The 20382-nt window shown below is 34.2% G+C and overlaps 1 protein-coding gene across 1 annotated transcript in view; it reads right to left on the bottom strand.

The window, feature by feature from the left end:
- The window catches only part of LOC137650234 (43 kDa receptor-associated protein of the synapse), a 626772-nt gene that overhangs the window by 89460 nt on the left and 516930 nt on the right, over positions 1-20382 (bottom strand). Inside the window, 1 exon segment of the mRNA XM_068383497.1 lies at positions 8-194. Within this exon segment, the coding sequence (XP_068239598.1) occupies positions 8-194 (187 nt within the window).

Genomic DNA, 20382 nt, shown 5'->3' on the forward strand with positions numbered 1-20382 from the left:
AACTAACCCTCTTCCTGGCGAGCCTCTGTCCTAATCTGTTGTGGCAGGTGACCAAACAGTCCCAGACAGAAGGAGGTGGTTGGCGTGCCCTCATGAGGTCGGTCGCTGACATATCCATGCTTCCCAGACCAGGCTCTGTCTCGGGGGTGTCCGGTATCAGAGCGCTGGAAGACAGCTGGTGAGGCGGTAAGCTGCTGGGAGAAAAGAAAGGAGCCTAAGTCAGTTTGGAGGTTCGTTTCCCGTCGGAGGATTCGCCTACTGAGTCTGCTTTCGTGTCTTGTTTGGCAATGTGTGTGTGTGTGTGTGTGTGTGTGTGTGTGTTTTGGTGCTTTATTTTTGTGCGAAAGGAATCTTCCGAACGTCATTTCAATACCTTTTTTATTAAGTAAAAACAATTGTTAAAAAGTTTCTTAAGTACCCTGTTTGCATGAGTAAAGCTTTTCTATAATAACAAAGTGATAGTCTAAGAATATATCGGTAATGTACTGTAGATTTGGTATCATTACATAAAAATCGTAATAATTACAATATTTCTCATTTTCATGACTTTTCAAAGCAGGTCAGCTAAACTCTGCGGAATGAATAAAATACATTCCCTCAACAAGAAAAACATCCACAAAAATCTCGCCTATTGTTAATATGGCAATTAATCCCCATAATAATTAAGGGTCACAGGCACAAATGATATAATCCAGCTTTATTATTCAGTGTCAATAACCATTATTAGTTTATTAATTACGGCGTTGTTGACCAAGTTCAAAGGCTAATAATGTTGACGGACGCAACCGGGTAGATGTATATGAGGATGATAATGCAATTTAGGAATTATGCTTTTCGCCCTTAATGCATTTCATAGTCCTTTTTTAAGCGTTGAAGGTCATGGTAAAAACACAACTAAATACCTTTTCTTTTCCAGTCCAGGGTCAAATAAAAAAAAAAAAAAAAAAAAGGAAAAGGCGAAAAAGGGCGGGGAATAACTTTGAAGAAAAACATGATGGTAGCCTCTGAAAAGAAGTAATGTTATCGGAACCAAGAAAACAGAAGCAGGGAGAGGATTCCAAAGTTTGGTTCTAGAAGAAAAAAAAAAAAGGTTGCCGAGGATCACATGACGTCTATATCAAGAACACTTTAATTCTTATAAAACAAAAAAATCTTCCAAATTTGGACGATTCATCTCATCTTACGACAAGCGTAACTTTTTTCACAGAAAGTTTTCTCATTTCTGTTGTCCATTTTTCCACTCTGAATACTCGACTCGCTGTACGAGAATAATTTGTTTCTTAACTGGTTCTTTTCCAGCATTTTATTAGAGAGAACAGAAAGTCTTTAAGCACCAATCAAATGGAAACAAGAGAAAGATGAGGAGGATAGAGGATACATTAAGAAACCGACATAATTTCTCGGGTGACTAATTAATCTATTACGAGTTAATCAATAGCACTGGCATTCGTATATGACATGGCTTTGAATGCCTTTGAAAGGAATGTGTGATTTACAGTTAAACTACTTAAAGTTACAGTAAAGGGTTTCGCTCAAAATAGTTCACCTTACAAAATTTCATAGGTATTTTAAGGCAGTCATTGTTTCAATTGAGAAAAAAAATCTTGTATAGTAAAAGAACACGCTGGTATATATATATATATATATATATATATATATATATATATATATATATATATATATATATATAATATATATATATATATATATATATATATATATATATATATATATATATAATGTATATATATATATAAATTTATATATATATATATATATATATATATATAAATTTATATATATACATATATATATATATATATATATATATATATATATATATATATATATATATATATATATATATATATATATATATACACATATACAAATTTATATATACATATATATATATATATATATATATATATATATATATATATATATATATTTATATATATATATATATATATATATATATATATATATATATATATATATAAATATATATATATTTATTGACGCAGTGCATTTAAAAAAATTTATTTTCAAAAGATCATATTCTTAAATGACTAATCAAAATTAATAGTTACAAGTGATTAGCAATGATGCATAATTATTATTATTATTATTATTATTATTATTATTATTATTAGCTAAGCTACAACCCTGGTTTGAATAGCAGGATGTTTTAAGCCCAAGGGCTCCAACAGGGAAAATAGCCCGGTGAGAAAAGGAAACAAGGACACGGATAGAATAGTGCTAGAGTATACTGACCCAAGACAATGGGAGACCATGGTACAGAGGCTATAGCACTACCCTAAGACTAGAGAACAATGGTTTGATTTTGGAGTGTCCTTCTCCTAGAAGAGCTGCTTACCATGGCTGAAGTCTCTCTTCTTCCCTTACCAAGAGGTTAGTAGCCACTGAACAATTACAGTGCAGTATTCAACCCCTTGAGCGAAGAATTGTTTGGCACTCTTGAGGACAGAGGAGAATGTGGAAACACTAGGCCACACTATTCAGTGTATGTGTATGCAAAGGAAAGATGAGCCGTAACCAGAGAGGGCTGCATTGTAATACTATCTGGCCAGTCAAATGACCCAATAACTCTCTAGCGGTAGTATCTTAACGGGTGGTTGCTGTCTTGGCCAACTACTCCCTACAAAGGAATATACACATGTATGTATGTGTGCATATATAAACACACAGTAAATAAGCAGAAGAAAAATTGTAAATAAAGAACTAACAGCAAAAAAGACAATAAATCAAAGAGTTATGATTTTTTTGCATCTAAATCACCATTCCATTAATGCCAAGTAACACTTTGACAATGGTCTTTTCCCCCAGCACGAGTTAGCCTTTAAGAAATTATGATAAAACAGTCACTGCCAAACTAATACTTCCATTATAAGACCGAGGCGGGGGAGGGGGGGGGCACATTTACAAAGAAACTTCCATAAAATTAGCCTTTTAATGCTTCTATGAAAAGGTTCATTGGAAGCGTATTTTTTTTTTTTTTTTTTTTGTATAATACTTTCCAATAAGTCTTTCTTACAATCTATCTAAGCCCCTTTAGGTCTTCTCCTCCTATTATACGCCCTAACACTATCAAAAAAATACCAAGCTCTATTAATTCCCAACAAAACTCTATTCCCCACATATTTCTCACACAAGTTTTTATGCTATCTTATTTTTATACTATATATTCAAAAAGAAAAACCACTTGATTACTCCTCCTACTATATGCCCTAACACTATCTGAAAAATACTGAGATCTATTAATTCCAAACGATAATAATTTTTCATCTATATTTCTGACACCATTTTTTATACCAACTTTTTATACTTGGCTCAAAAATAAAAAACACTTGATTAGTTTATCTCCAACGTAATGCAGTGAATCATTTGTAATCTAATTAATTTATGCTAACTTTTCTATTCCCAAACTTCACTACTGCCTTCCTTACATTCTCAGCAATAACCTTAGCATGTATTCTCAATTTCAGACCAACCTGTGAAATACTCAATCCATCGATCGAAAACTGCACACGGCCTTCTTTCATATCCTGCGAATCAATCAAAGTACTCTCCTTTTCCCTCCACTTATCCTTTTAACCGCTCATCCCACGACTCACTGGTTTTATCATTCTAAACCCACACACACTCCTCTACTATCCTCATGACAATACCATGGAATTTCATAAGCGCCTTAACAGCTTCTTTTACATATCTTTGTTTAACCCGAACCCGCAGTTCATTCATTTACTCCATATTTGCTTAAGCCATTTCATTTTTATATAATTCATTTAACCTTTAATTGGAATTAAAGCCATATTATCTCAGACAGAAAACAGGTAAATACCAACAAAAGTTCAGCAAAGTCGTGATATGCTGTAAAGAGCAAAGTCGGCGTTTATGTCATTCTGCCGGAAATAGACGGCGAGTGGACTAACGATGCAAGTATGATGGCCGGGAAGAGTCAAAGGTCGCAACCCCTGGAGGGCATCAAAGGGATCTTACAGCCGGAACTGAAAGCAGAGTGGGCGCACGACTGTCTGACATGACAGTTTCCTTGGTTGGACACATATCTGGCATATGTTTACCGCTAGGAAAGACCCGACAGAAATCTGAGAGAGAAGATACGAGAAGCTAGTTGATCCATGCAAATTATCAGTGTAAGTTTCGGAGGATAATTAGCTAAGCGCATTATTATAAATTAAAGTTAAAAAAGTAAAAAGTTTGAAAAGTAAAGTCTGACTATATAAAGCATTACAAATTGAGAAGTTTTAATCATATAATACTTATAGCTCTCACTTGAAGTAAAAGGAGACAATGGAAAATTGTTGGGGTCACTAATCAGATGGAGTAATCAAGTTTAAAGAAAATCATAATATAAGAGATTATTGTAATATTCCTATTCAAAATACAAACGACATTGTTTATCAGTTACGCATTATTAATAGAACAAATATGACTGAATCAAAAGAGTAAAAATCACTCGATGATCTGAATAAATATCTCACTTAGACTTTCAATGTCAAGTGAGTTGTTACCATTGTAACTTGAAACGTACAAAATATGTTTCTTCATGAACTGTGGTATAAGTTGCGACATGAAAGTTTGGCCCACAACATATATGAAACTGATATATATATATATATATATATATATATATATATATATATATATATATATATGTGTGTGTGTGTGTGTGTGTGTGTGTGTGTGCGCGCGTATGTGTATGTATACATACATACGTATATATATTTATATATATATATATATATATATATATATATATATATATATATATACATATATATATGTATATATATATATATATATATATATATATATATATATATATATATATATATATATATATATATATATAGAGAGAGAGAGAGAGAGAGAGAGAGAGAGAGAGAGAGAGAGAGAGAGAGAGAGATGTGTGTATTTTTTTTGTAAATACATTTTACAAATATAATAAGCATATTCAAAATGTGACAACACTGCATTTATACAATTTCATGAGTAACTAGATTGCCAAATTTAAGCTATAAAAATAATCGCAGCTTGTTCATAAACACGATAGAAAGATGAATGAAATTCTGATGTAACTTAATCAATTACTATCAATGTAATATCTAATAATCGAAGTAACTTTGCTCATACTGCAAGGTTTGCCAATAACTATATATTTAGCGTCGGCTTTGTTCCTAAGTAATAGCTGTTTGGTAACAAAATGTTGCATAATGGCTCTCCTCGGAATTTAATTAAGAAAGTGTATTAATACGTTTAATGCAGCTGGTGGGAATAACTTCCGGCTTTCCTCCTCCAGCAATCTATTCATTTACAATCATTCAATTTCTTTTCGTACATATTTCATTACTGACTTGAATTTACATATTACATTCGTTATGTAATCTTTATGTAAACCTTCATCCGGTCGCGAGATTCTCGACACTTGTTATTGGTGCTTTGAGTTTATTCCACACTAGTGTACGCGACCCGTGAAAAATTACGACTTAATATTTAGATAGATGTGCACATATAAGAGCACACGCAGATTCAACACTTCTTACCTCCACCTACTTTGTCTCGTGGTAACACCTTCTCGCCAGGTTATGACCACTCCCTCTCCCCTACCCAAGGGGTGTATATATATATATATATATATATATATATATATATATATATATATATATATATATATATATATATACATATACATATATATATATATATATATATATATATATATATATATATATATATATATATATATATATATATGTAGGCCTATATATACATACATATATATATGTATATATATATATATATATATATATATATATATATATATATATATATATATATATATATATATATATATATATATACACACACAGACAGAGTATATGACATCATCATCTCCTCCGCCTATTGACGCAAAGGGCCTTGGTTATATTTCGTCAGTCGTCTTTTTCTTGAGCTTTTAATCCAATGCTTCTCCATTCATCATCATCTACTTCGCGCTTCATAGTTCTCAGTCATGTAGGCCTGGGTATTCTAACTCTTCTAATACCTTGTGTAGCCCAGTTAGATGTTTGGTGAACTAATACCTCTTTGGGAGTGCGAAGAGCATGCCCAAAACATCTCCAACTACCTCTCACCATAATCTCATCCACATATGGCATTTCTAATTCGGTCCTGTCATTTAACTCCCAATATTCTTCTGAGGATTTTGTTCTCAAATCTACTAAATCTGTTGGAGATTGTTTCATTGTCATACCACGACTCATGTCCACGCAGTAACACCGATCTCACTAAACTGATATATAGCCTGATTTTTTAATGTAATTTCATGCGATCTGATTTCCAAATTGTTTTTAACCTAGCCCTTGTCTGATTTGCTTTTTTTCAATCTTTCATTAAACTCCAATTCTAATGGCCCTGTATTGGAGATCATAGTTCCTAAATACTTGAATGATTCTATCTCATTAATCCTTTCTCCTTCCTATGATATTTCATCTATCTTCCATTGCATAATCCTTTCTCATCATCTCTGTCTTTCTTATATTTATCTTGAGCCCAATCGCCTGCGATATTTTATGTATTCTGGTAAGCAAGCATTGCAAATCCTGTGGTGTTCTACTAACAAGGACAGAATTATCAGGATGCTCTACACTGTTAAAATTTACCGTAAAAACGGTAAAAAACTAAAATAAATGTTGCCAGGCAATTACCGTTCTAATATGGATATATTGACGTTAAAGAGTGATATTACGGTCACCAACCCATAAAATATAAGAACAGATTATGGTAAATATTATGGTCACCCGTATTTTTGAAAATACGGCTGAGAACCGAATAATTTTACGGAGAATTTCCAATTGAAATTACGGCTTCTTAGCAGTGTCAGTCAGCTAATTTCCTATTTCATATATATATATATATATATATATATATATATATATATATATATATATATATATATATATATATATATGATATATATATGATATATATATATATATATATATATATATATATGATATATATATATATATATATATATATATATATATATATATATATATATATATATATATATATATATATATATTACATACACTTTATCATTTAGGGGAGATGAGCGTGTGGACATTTATAATAATAATAATAATAATAATAATAATAATAATAATAATAATAATAATAATACCAAACATAAAAACAAAAGAAAGTGCATTTTCCTTTAAAAAGACAAAACATATGGAAATAATCTACAGTATATACAGTAAGTTTTTCTCCTTTTGAAAACTAAAAGTACAATATATTTTTGGCAGCTAATTTACCCACATCAATTGTTTACAGATCTAAATTGGATACTTTTTTTTTTCTTTAAAAGGAAAAAAAATTGATATATTTTGCGGCTAATTTTCTCTATATCCATTTATTTCTTCGGTAAGACTAACGATGTAACGTAATAAAAATGTAGAGATCGCTTAAACGCAGCACTAATTAGTATTTTCAACTATTCATTATGTCAAATTATCACTTCTCAAGTTTTGGATACAGATGATCCAATATCTTTCCTTTCTATAGAGAAAAGAAAAAATCGAAGACTAATGAGCAAGGCGTATAGAACATGAGACGTGTTCTCTCTCTCTCTCTCTCTCTCTCTCTCTCTCTCTCTCTCTCTCTCTCTCTCTCTCTCTCTCTCTCTCTCTCTCCCCTACTTTAATTTTCAGAGCGCTTCATCCTCCGTCCAACACCCACTAGAAGCAACACGGCTGAATACAAAACCTTAAATGCCTTTTAATTAATCTTGCTTTTCTATTCTTGGTCATTAGGACTAAATTACAGCTAGGCGGCGGGACCTTTTGATCGCTATTGCCGTCGCTATCAACCAGTGTCTCATCACTGGCTTCCGTGGGATTACTGCAATCATCGCGCATGTTACGGCAACCCGGAGAGGAGATGGGAGATTCATACCCTCTAGCTGTCTTAAGCTTAGCACAGGGAAATATGGAGAATCTAGAGTCATCTCAACTACGGTGAATTGGCTGCGGGGAATAATTCTGGATGGATGGTGAGGAGGGAATGAGGAGGCCTTGGGAGGAACCTGTTAAAGGGAGGAGAGAGAGAGAGAGAGAGAGAGAGAGAGAGAGAGAGAGAGAGAGAGAGAGAGAGAGAGAGAGAGGCAGGGAATTATATGGCAAGATAAGGTGAAGGATGATATGAAGAGAAGAGGTTTGGTGGAAGAGGTTGCCTTTGGTAGAAGCCACTGGAGATGACGTATCAGGCAACCGACCCCTTAATGTACGCATAACAGTGGGAAAGAAGAAATAATTCCGGAAAATGGTATACTCTTTGCTAGAGTTCAAATATTCTCCTTTCGTGTATTTTTAATCGAATGTTTTCTTCAAAAATCTACTTTATTTCTAAATGCTTACAAAAACTGAAATGACCATTTCAACACAACACAATCGGCTTCAAATCAAACTTACAGCTCAGATTTGAAGTACCTGGAATGGTTTATTTCATAACTAATTTTCCTCCTCATACAAATACAAAATAATTATATATAATCATAAATTCCCATTCACGGTTTGACCCCCATTCTATTGCTCCAACCAAATAAAGGATTTGTCATTAACCACAAATGTCCAAAAGTCTTTGACGTACCGTGAGTCAGAAGTTGAAATTCCCCCACAATATTATTTGCGTTTCTTTATAATTCCCGTCGTACTGTTTATCTCAAAAAAAAAAAAAAAAAAAAAAAAAAAAAAAAAAAAAAAAAAAAGGGCACAGTTACTGTGAATAATGTCGATGTCATATATGTGTACGTCTGAGCCAGCTGGTCTTTATCATAATATGTTTGTTAAATAATCTACTATTTTGTAGTATCTTAAAAAAAGATGAAAAATGTCAAATACACTATAAAACATCTTCAACCTCGCCATACGCTTATATATATATATATATATATATATATATATATATATATATATATATATATATATATATGCATATATATATATATGCATATATATATATATATATATATATATATAGAGAGAGAGAGAGAGAGAGAGAGAGAGAGAGAGAGAGAGAGAGAGAGAGAGAGAGATGGAAGTCTTTGTATTTTAAATTTTAGATCTAAAGTCCCTTTTTATAATTAATGTCAGAAACCGGTGGAGTAAAACCAAATAAACAATGGTCTGACTCTTCTTCATTGCTGTAACCGCATCCTTGATATAATTTTTACGCTCGTCTCATTTCTGTGATTATATTTGTTTTCCTGTAGATGAGAACCAAATTCTCTTTCAATCTTACTGTAGAATATCATCATGATGAAACAATAGCGCTATAGCCTCTGTACCACGGTCTTCTTCTTTGGTTATTCTCTCTTGCCTGAGGGTACAATCGGGCACAATATTATCTTATTTCTCTTCCTCTTATGTCTTTGAAGATTTTATAGCTTATATATGAAAGATCTATATTAATGTTGTTACTGTTCTTGAAATATTTTATATCAATTGTTCATTACTTCGCTTGTAGTTTATTCATTTTCTTGTTTACTTTCCTCACTGGGCTTTTTTTCCCTGTTGGGACCCTCGGCCTTACAGCATCTTGTTTTTCCATCTAGGGTTGTAGCTTAGCTTGTAAAAATAATAATGAGCAGATGATGACGAGTGGGTAAATGTTCATTATTAACGAAGACAGATAAGCATAAACAAATAACCGAGCACAAATTCAAATTAATAAACAGAAAAATAAAGACGAGATAAAAGAAATCTTGCTATTAGAAATGTCTCCGACGTCCCAGAAAAAATTCCAGAGAAACCCACGTGTAATGAATCTAATTATATTTGCCTAAGCAAATAGTAATAGCTGGAGAGTGGCCTTCTGACGTCACGGTGACGTCATACGCCTAATCTAGGCCATGTTGTTTCTCAGATGAAAATATATAGCTGTACGAGGGAAAGAAAAATAATTCTGCAGTGAGACTAATATCTTAACTGGCCGGAAAGAACATCTAAGATAAATGATGGGTAAAAATGCAAACTTTCTTTTTTTCAAGTTGGGAAAAAGCTCGTTTTCTTTGAAAATATCAAATATAAACCATTATTTTCTTCCAGTTATAAGAACAATCTTTGGTTTTCATATCTTCACCATTTACAGTTTCTAAGAATCGGCTTTCACTTAAGTTTTAAAACTTCGTTCATGGCCTACTTAAATTCTCTACGCGATTTAACTTTCGACTTTTGATGTGACCATTTAAAATTAGTTTTCTTAAATTAGTTATTTTGATTAGTAACATAGTTAAAATTTAAAAAAATACGAGTTTGAGAAAAAAAGCGAATTTTCCTCCTTGCGAGAAATTTCAACTTTCCCTTAAAGCATTTTCTTCTTGTTTCCTTTTTTGGTTTTTTTTTGTTCTCAATATCGCTTCATTACCATATATCGTTATAAAAATATACAGCTTTTCCTCAATCATTTACACTACTTTTTGTATTGGAGTTACCTCTTCTTTTAATAATAATAATAATAATAATAATAATAATAATAATAATAATAATAATAATAATAATAATAATAATAATAATAATAATAATAATAATAGTAATTTTCCTAGTGGTATATTTTTTACACCTTTTTCCATTAAATTCATATTTCCTTAATTTTGGAAAATTTAGAATCTCGGTTTTAAAATTCTAAAGAAATACAATAGATTAATTTTCTATTTCTGAGAATCCGGCGTTCCTCAAGTGAAGGAAATAACTAACTCCTCGTATATCTACAATAATAAGCCCTTATTTTATTTCAAGGCTAAGTTCAAACCTTACCTCAAAATTGCATTTTTTTTTGCAAGAAATAACCAACTAATTGTAATCTGGTGAGTAGAGAAGTCCTCCCAAACTGGTGGACTTTAAAATTCAGCGTCAGGAAAGCAATACCAGGAAAGCCTATTAAGTCCAGTTGATATGATTGATCGTCTTTATACAATAAGCTGTGATGCATATCTATGGTGTTCTACAATAAAAGGTTCGTGGAAACAGGTTATCTCTTCGCCAACTAGTCGTGTATTTCTACATCCTATTATTTATTCTTTTTTTAATGAGAGGATGTAAATTATTGATGACATTGCGTGAGAACTTGCTGGATACTTGAAGTTCAAAAAAAAAAAAAAAAAAAAAAAAAAAAAAAAAAAAAAAAAAAAAAAAAAAAAAAAAAAAAGAGAGAGAGAGAGAGAGAGAGAGAGAGAGAGAGAGAGAGAGAGAGAGAGAGAGAGAGAGAGAGAGAGATACTTGAAATTCGAATAACAGTAAATCGGTAAAGTGGACTTGGTTTTTATACTTATTTATTTATTTAATTACTAAAGCAACAAGACGTAATATAAAAAAGTTAAGCGAGGAGGCAAAGATGTGATCAACCAATGTGGATAATGACATTAAAACGATGCTACTTCATGAAAATCCCATACATTAATACTTTGATATTATCAGAGCAAAGTAACTAAGCTTATAGGTAAAAACGTTTCTTATTTTATATTTTATATTGGTGATAGTTTTTGGAAAAATAAAGCATCAAAAATCACATGAAAATAAGTTGACATTTTTTCTAGATTACGGATAAGACTTCTAAAAACAATTCAAGATGATCATTTTAAATCAATCTAGGAAAAAACTGCTTAGAAACCATTACAAAACAAGTAAATAATTAGTTAAAAGAAAATCATTAACTTTTATTTGTATATCTTTTGGATTCTGGTGTAGAGTTTTATAAGCGGATAAAAATGGAACTTCTAATTCATCATTTGACATTCAACAAAAATATCGAGGGAAACGTTTGCACACGAACGAAGTCAATTATCGCGGGAAACGTTTGCAGACGAGCGAGACATATTACCTATTCGCAGTTGGCCAAATCCCGCTCTTCCAACGGAATATTCAATTCCTTCTGATATTCAAATGGCCCTCTTCCACAGAGGGTTGCCTCATGAATGAATACGCCCATTCCAGGCAATAATTCCCGATTCCCCTAAAACGTTTGTTGGTTGCCAAATCTTCCACCTTTTTCTCACCCTGATCCGTAGCTTCTTGTCATTGCAGATGTGGATTTAATCTGTTAAGGAAATCTGCGTTTCTCTCAGGCCCTTCAAGAAGGTGGCATAAACATGCAATTAAACTTTGGAAAATTTCCTAAAACTATTGATTTTTTTTTTCTCTGAATTATTCTATTATATGAATTCATCACGTTTTAACTTTCTGGTTATTAATTTTTCATAATTGTTATAAATTTCGTATCTGAATAATAACGTTGTCTTTATCTTACTGGGTCAAGAGTTTACTTCTACAGACAACATGCAGAAATTATAAAGTAACAACCACTACAAAACAGTCAGCATAAAAAAATTAATAAAACCCTAAACCAGTTATTATGCAATGGTCAGCATACATCATGAGCCGACGCAAAGTAGCAGTCAGAATTCTAGACTGTCAACATGCGTCTGTCACTGTCATAGCAGTTTGAACCACTATAATTCTACTCTGATCTCAGGCGGATTATGCAAAACGGATGAATGATCTTGTGCTTTTATGGACAGTGGAGGCATATCTAAATTAAATTTCAATGAAATAGTTTTTTCTAAATGAAGGTTATGCATTCCTAATTATGTAAAAATAAAAGCTCTTTAAGCAATGCATTTAAAACCTAATCTTTTGTCTAATGAATAGGTAAAGCGAATAAACGCGAAAAAACTATTTCCACATATATACAGTATGCATGGTGTGTGCGTGTGTGTATAAATATATGTGTATATATATGTAAATACACACAAACACACACACTTACTCACACACATAATATATATATATATATATATATATATATATATATATATATATATATATACATATATATATATATATATATATATATATATATATATATATATATATACATATATATATACATATATATATATATATATATATATATATATATATATATATATATATATATATATATATATATATATATATACTGTGTGTGAATGTGTGCACATGATTCTTCCTGTAAAAATATATATATCATTTGGTTGTTTTGGGGATTTTCCTTTCTACTGTGGATATGTTTTTGTGATGCTTTCTCTGCCAAAAAAGCAATCTCTTACGAAACGCCTCTACACATGAGTAATTCCATTCAGTGCCTGTTCTTGGCACTGAGGTCTCACGCCCAGCAACAATCTCCATTCTTTCGGGAACAAGACGCTTCAAATTTCCTGGCTTTTGAAAAGGCGAGTATATCGGCTCGGCGGTACATACAAGATTTTTTTTTTCTATTTTTTTTTCATACAATGCTAGTTGTTATTCACTTCGAAGTTATTCATTCAGGATTAAAGACTATGTTTTTGCAGTCTGAATAAATAAATTATTCGAATTTCTTCATATTTACTTTTATTCGTCCATTAATTCTATATAATATGAGTAGTTTTTTGTCAAATCAGGTTTAATGTAGTTTTTTTTTTTTTTTTTTTTTTTGATCCGTCCTATTACAGGAATTGTATAAATATATGAATGGATATATAGGATTTTATGGCCATATTAAACGGTGCTGGGACCGGGGTGGTCATTCAATACCTTCATGGTATTACAAATTGGAAGTTGCAGTAAAAACTTCAACGAAGCCAGCCAAATTTTGATAACTTCTAATAAACTGACTTCCCACTCAACAATTTTTTAATTACTAATTAGAACTTTTAGAGCCTTACCGGCTTTTGGTTTTTAACTAATCATATTTTTTTCCTTTCTCTTTATTGAATGTTGAAAGCTTGAGATTGCGTTATTTAATAAATACTGAATTCTCATAGAAATAACGCTATGTTTGAATTACATCGTGAAACATTAATCTCACCACGTCGCTTCTTATGCAATTTCACGTCATTGGTTGATTACTGCAATTTGCTGATTTAAGAGTTTTGGCTAATTTCAACAACTTCTGAACTCCTACTCTCTGTAGACAAGTCGTTGGCGTCGCGGAAATGCCAAATTTTCTATATACCGTGCAAGAGGAATGTGCTTGCGACCAGTCTGAACAGAGCTATTCAGATAGTGGATTCCGAGTGGTCTTTGAATCATCTGGTAGCCAACAAAGTTCTGCCTTCGTGGGATTCTCAGACTGTAAATCTGTTCGCACCGTCCCTGAACTTCAAGCTGCCGCTCTACTGTTCTCCAGTCCCGGACCTTGAGGCTCTCTGGCTAGATGCGTTCCAACAATGGTGGGATAACATTGAGGTGCATGCCTTTCCCCGTTCTGTCTGATGAGAAGGGTGCTCAACAAGACCAGAGCATCCAACAATCTATCCATGACGCTCATAGTTCTGCTATGGCATCACGCAGAGTAATTCCCTGACCTTCAGCAGCTCCTGACGGAGCTCCCAAGAGAACTCCCTCCACGACACAATCTACTCAAACAGCCACACGTGAACCTCTTCCACAGGGCGGTAGGCGGTAGCTTCACTTTATCTTCACGCCAGGAGACTATCCGGCATCTCCTCTCTCAGCGAGGCTTTTTTCAACAAGTTGCGAGGATGTCTGGATGCCTGCAAAGATCCTTGGCTCCAGTCTACCAGGCTAATTGGACTGTCTTCTGTGGTTGATGTCTTGGAAGGGGTATCTCTCCCCTTGATGCTACTATTTCAGTAATAGCTGATTTCCTTGTTTACCTTCGGGAGGAAAAGCTACTCTCAGTCTCGGCGGTGAAAGGCTACCGCTTAGCCTTGAGCATCACCTTTAGAATGAAGGTAGTTGATATTTTCTCTTCGTTGAAGTTATCTCTTCTCATACTTGCCCCCAGTTGGAAGTTCTGTGGCTCGCGTCCTTCGATCTGTGAAGGGCACTTCCTATGAACCATTACGCCAGGCAATAGATCGCCACCTTACTTTGAAGACGGTGTTCCTGCTCACTTTGGCTTTGGCCAGGAGAGTTAGCGAACTTCATGGTCTAACCTACGACATTGCCCATTCAACGGGATGGGGGGAGGTAACATTCAGCTTCCTCCCTGAATTTAGTGCTAAGACTCACAATCCAGGAGTAGCGGATCCTTGATTTGGGCCCTTCCGGATTGGGAGTCTTCGTTCTGTAACTGATAATCCAGATCAACTGTTACTTTATCCAGTGAGGAGTTTGAGGCATCACCTTAAACGCACAGCAGTAGCTCACCCCCAAGTGTTCGCACTCTTCGTCAGCACAGAGAAGGTCCAGAACAGGGTTAACCCTGGTCCAGAAGAGGGTCACGAACACCATCTCGGCTTGGATTTGCAGGGTCATTGACCATGCATTGAATCCCAACCCTCCTGGACGTCGACCTACAGCTCCTGACGTTAGGGGCATCAGCACGTCCCTAGTGTTCAAGAGAAACTACTCTATGATGCAGGTACTGCAAGCAGGTGTGTGAAAGTGTCAGACGACCTTCGCCGACCACTAACAGCTAGACGTAACCCAGAGGAACACGGAGACTTTCTCCATTGGTCTTGTGTTGGCTGCACAACAAGTGGTTTGAAATGCCTCAGGTTCCTTGATGGACAAGTAGAATATAGCTGAGAGCACAGGTTACCCGGGATTAGTCTGGGATGAATGTTTAAGAATGCTACATTTATTTATTTCCCTGTCTTGCCTTCTGTTTATTACGCTGATAGAACTAATTTTCATACGAAACGAAAAAATAAAGTTATATTGATAAAGTTTTTGTTGACGGAGTCTTATCAAATGAATTTCAAGTGGACAGCAGAGTACTCCAATGGAATATGTTGTCACCTATGCTGTTTAACCTCCTCATGGATTTTGTAATGCGTAGAACAGTCGGAGATGGTGGAGAGGGATTGGACTGGATTGGTGATAGGAATTGGCAGACCTAGAGTATGCTGATGATGATGTCCTTGTTAGTAGAACACCACCGGATTAGCAATGCTTGCTTACCGGAATGCATGAAATATTACAGAAGGTTGGGCTCAAGATAAATAAAAGAAAGACAGAGATGATGAGAACGGAGTATGCAATGGAAGATGGAATATCATTGGACGGAGAAAGGATTAATGAGGTAGAATCATCTAAATATTATGGAACTATGATCTCCAATATAGGGTCGTTAGAATTAGAGTTTAGTGAAATATTGCAAAAACAAATCAGACAATGGGTAGGTTAAGTAAAATTTGGAAATCCAATCGACTGAAATTACAAATAAAAATCAGACTATATATCAGTTTAGTGAGATTGGTGTTACTCTGTGGACATGAGTTATGGTATGCCAGTGGACCAATCTCCAATAGATTTAGTAGATTTGAGAACAACGTCCTCAAAAGGATATTGGGAGTTAAATGGCAGGGCAGGATTAGAAATGAAATTATAGGAGAGATTACTCGAGTGCCATATGTGGATGAGATCATGATGAGGGGTAGATGGAGATGGTTTGGGTATGCTCTTCGCACTCCCCAAGAGAGATTAGTTCACCAGACGTTCAGATGGGCTCCACAAGGCACTAGAAGAGTTGGAAGACCTAGACCTACATGACTGAGGACTATGAAGCACGAAGTAGGAGATGATGAATGGAGAAGTATTGAATTAAAAGCTCAAGATAGAGACAACTGGCGAAATCTAACCGAGGCCCTTTGCGTTAATAGGCGTGGGAAGAGATGATGATGACGATAAAGTTTTTACCGGGAGGCAACAGAGAAGGGCTTAGTTATTGTTCAACTTAACGTCGACGCTATGAGAAACACAAATCTTGGGGTTCTCTTAAAAATATTAATTTCTTTGGAGCTTTAAAGGGTTTAAATGTCGCTCATGAATGGCAGATGCAAGAGACAGGACATTAAGCTAGAACCAGGAAGGGTCAGGCACTGTCTACTGATGACTCAGCAGACAGACAGATAACCTACAGTAACCTCCAAACCCATTTCTTGCTCACAATGATCGTTAGGTTGCAGACACTACTAGAAACTATCGAGCTTGAACGGGTCTCTAACCTCTGTTCGACAGATTGTCAGGCAGGGACGTTTCCAATAGGGTACCACAACGCAAGTGTTTGCTGATAGTTTTGTCAATATTACTTAGAAATACATTAACGTTCTTCTTTCATTTAATCGTCTACCCTGTGTAAAAAAATCTTTAAGAAAACGTGAAATAATGAAAAATCTAAAAAGCTCTTGATATCCGGGATCTGAAATTTCAGGGATATTGGATCGTGAAATCAGGAATGTAAATTTATAAGACTGCAAATTTATCAGACGTAATGTATTAGAACTAGCGAAACTCTTGGGCGGTGTTGAATTACATCTATTGAAGATTTACTTCATAAGTGACTCAAGTTTCAGGATAGCTATTTACTCTTTATATAAACAACATTCATTAGTTCATCTATTATTAACCTTCGTTGCAATGATTAACGGAAAACATTTTATTGAGACACTATTTTATGTGTTATGTCAACATTGAAAGTCAAATTCATGTTTTCCCTGAACAACTCGGTTTTTGAAAATTTCATATTTTGATGTTCGAATTCACTATAGAACCAGAAGAATGTGCTTACATTTTAGGGAACAAGTTACCATCGAAGCTGTAGAAGGGAATTGAAAATAAAGTTAATCTTTCACTGATTCTTCCTATTATGCATATCAGTATTTTATAAACTTTCAAAGATAGGCAAAGAACGGCAGTATTGTAAAAAGAAGGGTATTTTACAGCAAACATTTGCTGCTGCGCTCTCTCTCTCTCTCTCTCTCTCTCTCTCTCTCTCTCTCTCTCTCTCTCTCTCTCTCTCTCTCTCTCTCTCTCTCATACACACACACACACACACACACACACACATATATATATATATATATATGTCCATCACAGGCTTATTTTTCCTTTCCACTTGGATGACCAACTTCTCGAACCATCTTCACGTATTGCCACCCTTACCTTCAACAGTACCTCAACTATGAATTTATTTTTCATGCGAAATTTTCCCCAACGTTTTCCTATCCTCTTGCGTGTAAGACAGCTTCTTACAAAATTCTCAAAACTAGTTAATTACTTTCAAATCAGAATGAAAGAATCCCTGCAATGAGTTATCTGGAGAGCATAAGTGGACCGCAATGATGTTTGTACGTGACTCTTACTGAACTGAATATTAAAACTTCCATGACCATATTTTTCTCGAGTTGACTTTTATGTCATTCCATTTGATACTATTCTGAGAAACTGGCCAAGAAAATGTATAATCGTAAAAGTAAATACATATGGTTGTGACAGTAAAATTTAGTTACAGATAGATACTAAAGATGATAGTCTATTAGAACCGTCCCTGCCTGGCAGTCTGTTGGACTGGAGTTCGAGAACCGATCAAGCTCGATTGTTTCTTTAAGTGCCTGCAACCTCACCATTCATTAGAGCTCAGTATGGGGTGGGGGATTGGAGGATCCTATAAGATCTACCAGCCGAGTCATCAGCAGTCATTGCCTGGCCCTTCTTGGCCCTAGCTTGATGGACAGTTGGCTTGCGCTAGTCATACGTCTATATGGTCAGTCTCTAGTGCACTGTCCTGTCCCTTGCCTCTGTCATTCATAATTGACCTTTAAACTTTTAAACAACGGAGATACCAGCTAAACAAACTTATCAAACACGATGGTAGATATATCAATCTTTTCTATTCCTTCTTGAACCATATATAGTATCTTTTCAATAATAAATATTAACGACTGCATATTATCTTGATTAAAAAGATTTTTATACATTCAAATAGAATACATAAGATGGTTCATATAGACTTTAACGCTCAACCAACTAATACAGATAGAGACACAAGACATCCTTTCCATAACTTGTCCTACCGAAGGGTTTACAGAGTTGGGGGTGTTAATATCCAAGTATTCCGTCCAATGGAATGAAAACCTTCAAGGTATGAAAAAAATCTGGATGGATTAACGGGGAAATGTTTAGCACCTTGACGTGCTCACCACCATAAAATAATGGAAAGGCAGAACCAACAAATAATGGTTATGGACGAATCTCTAGATATTCTTAATGAATATACTTACTTAGCATAGACACTAACTGTTTCCCAGGGCACAAGACCGAAATTTAAAGGATAAACATGCCATGGCGAAGCTGTGTGGAGGATTGTGCTCCTATGAATTACAACAGGAAAATGTACTCTTAAAAACCCTAAGAAATTTAAAATTTTCACAATAAAACAATATTCACTTCAGGCAGTATTCATATTTATATTGCTACCCTTTTCTTACTTCCCTTTAATAATCAATTCTTTACTTCGATTTCTTTTTTTGCACAGGGCTGCCTTCCCTTTTAGTGTCCTAAAGGCTTACAGTTTGATTCTTTTCCAACTAGGGGATCGTTAATAAGAATAATAACTACAGGGGCACTCAGTAGAGCGAAGACCTCTCCCACGGCAGCTTATTTATAGACCTTTTGCTCGACCTTAACCATGACCTTTGACTCAAACAGGTATTAATTGGCGTGGATTTTCATATACTCAAATATGAACTAAGTTTGAAGTCTCTCTGACAACGATGTCCAAACTTATGGCTGATTACGTTATATGAATGTTTTGCTTGACCGTGACCTTAACCTTCCAAAATTTAATCATTTACAGCTTTTTACATAACAGATAATCCCTGCAAGTTTCATTACTCTACTATTAAAATTGTGGCTAGGAATTTATTCACAAACAAACAAACACACCCACACAAAACACAAAAACAGGGGCGAAAATATAACCTCATTCCAACTTCGTTGTCGGAGGTAATAATAATAATAATAATAATAATAATAATAATAACGGGTAAAAGATTACAAAAACTAAATAAAACATATATATATATATATATATATATATATATATATATATATTAATAAAATAATTTCCTTAATCAAGATGCAAAGAAATCAAACCAATTATACACTCTAAAATACAAACAAGATATGAAAAAGAAAGTATGAAAACGAAAATGGCATAGGGAACCCCCATCCTCTCTCTCTCTCTCTCTCTCTCTCTCTCTCTCTCTCTCTCTCTCTCTCTCTCTCTCTCTCTCTCTCTCTCTCAAATCCCTTCACGTTCTTTGTCCGAGTTTGGTCCAATATACATATCTGAAATATTTGCAAGAACTTGTTAAAACTTTAACACTTAACCGGGGGTAAATTTGGTCACTCTTGAAGACTCGTTATGGAAGTCATCAGTTAAGTTTAGATATAAAAACATCACTTTCCGGAAATCGAGATGTTATGCACAGTTTTGGCCGTTGCTGTGGTATTTTCTCATTTGAAGGGTCAACTACGTAAACACCACTTGTTCATTTCTTGCAAG

Source organism: Palaemon carinicauda, chromosome 11, assembly GCF_036898095.1.
Source record: "Palaemon carinicauda isolate YSFRI2023 chromosome 11, ASM3689809v2, whole genome shotgun sequence".
NCBI classification, from domain to species: Eukaryota; Metazoa; Arthropoda; class Malacostraca; order Decapoda; family Palaemonidae; genus Palaemon; species Palaemon carinicauda.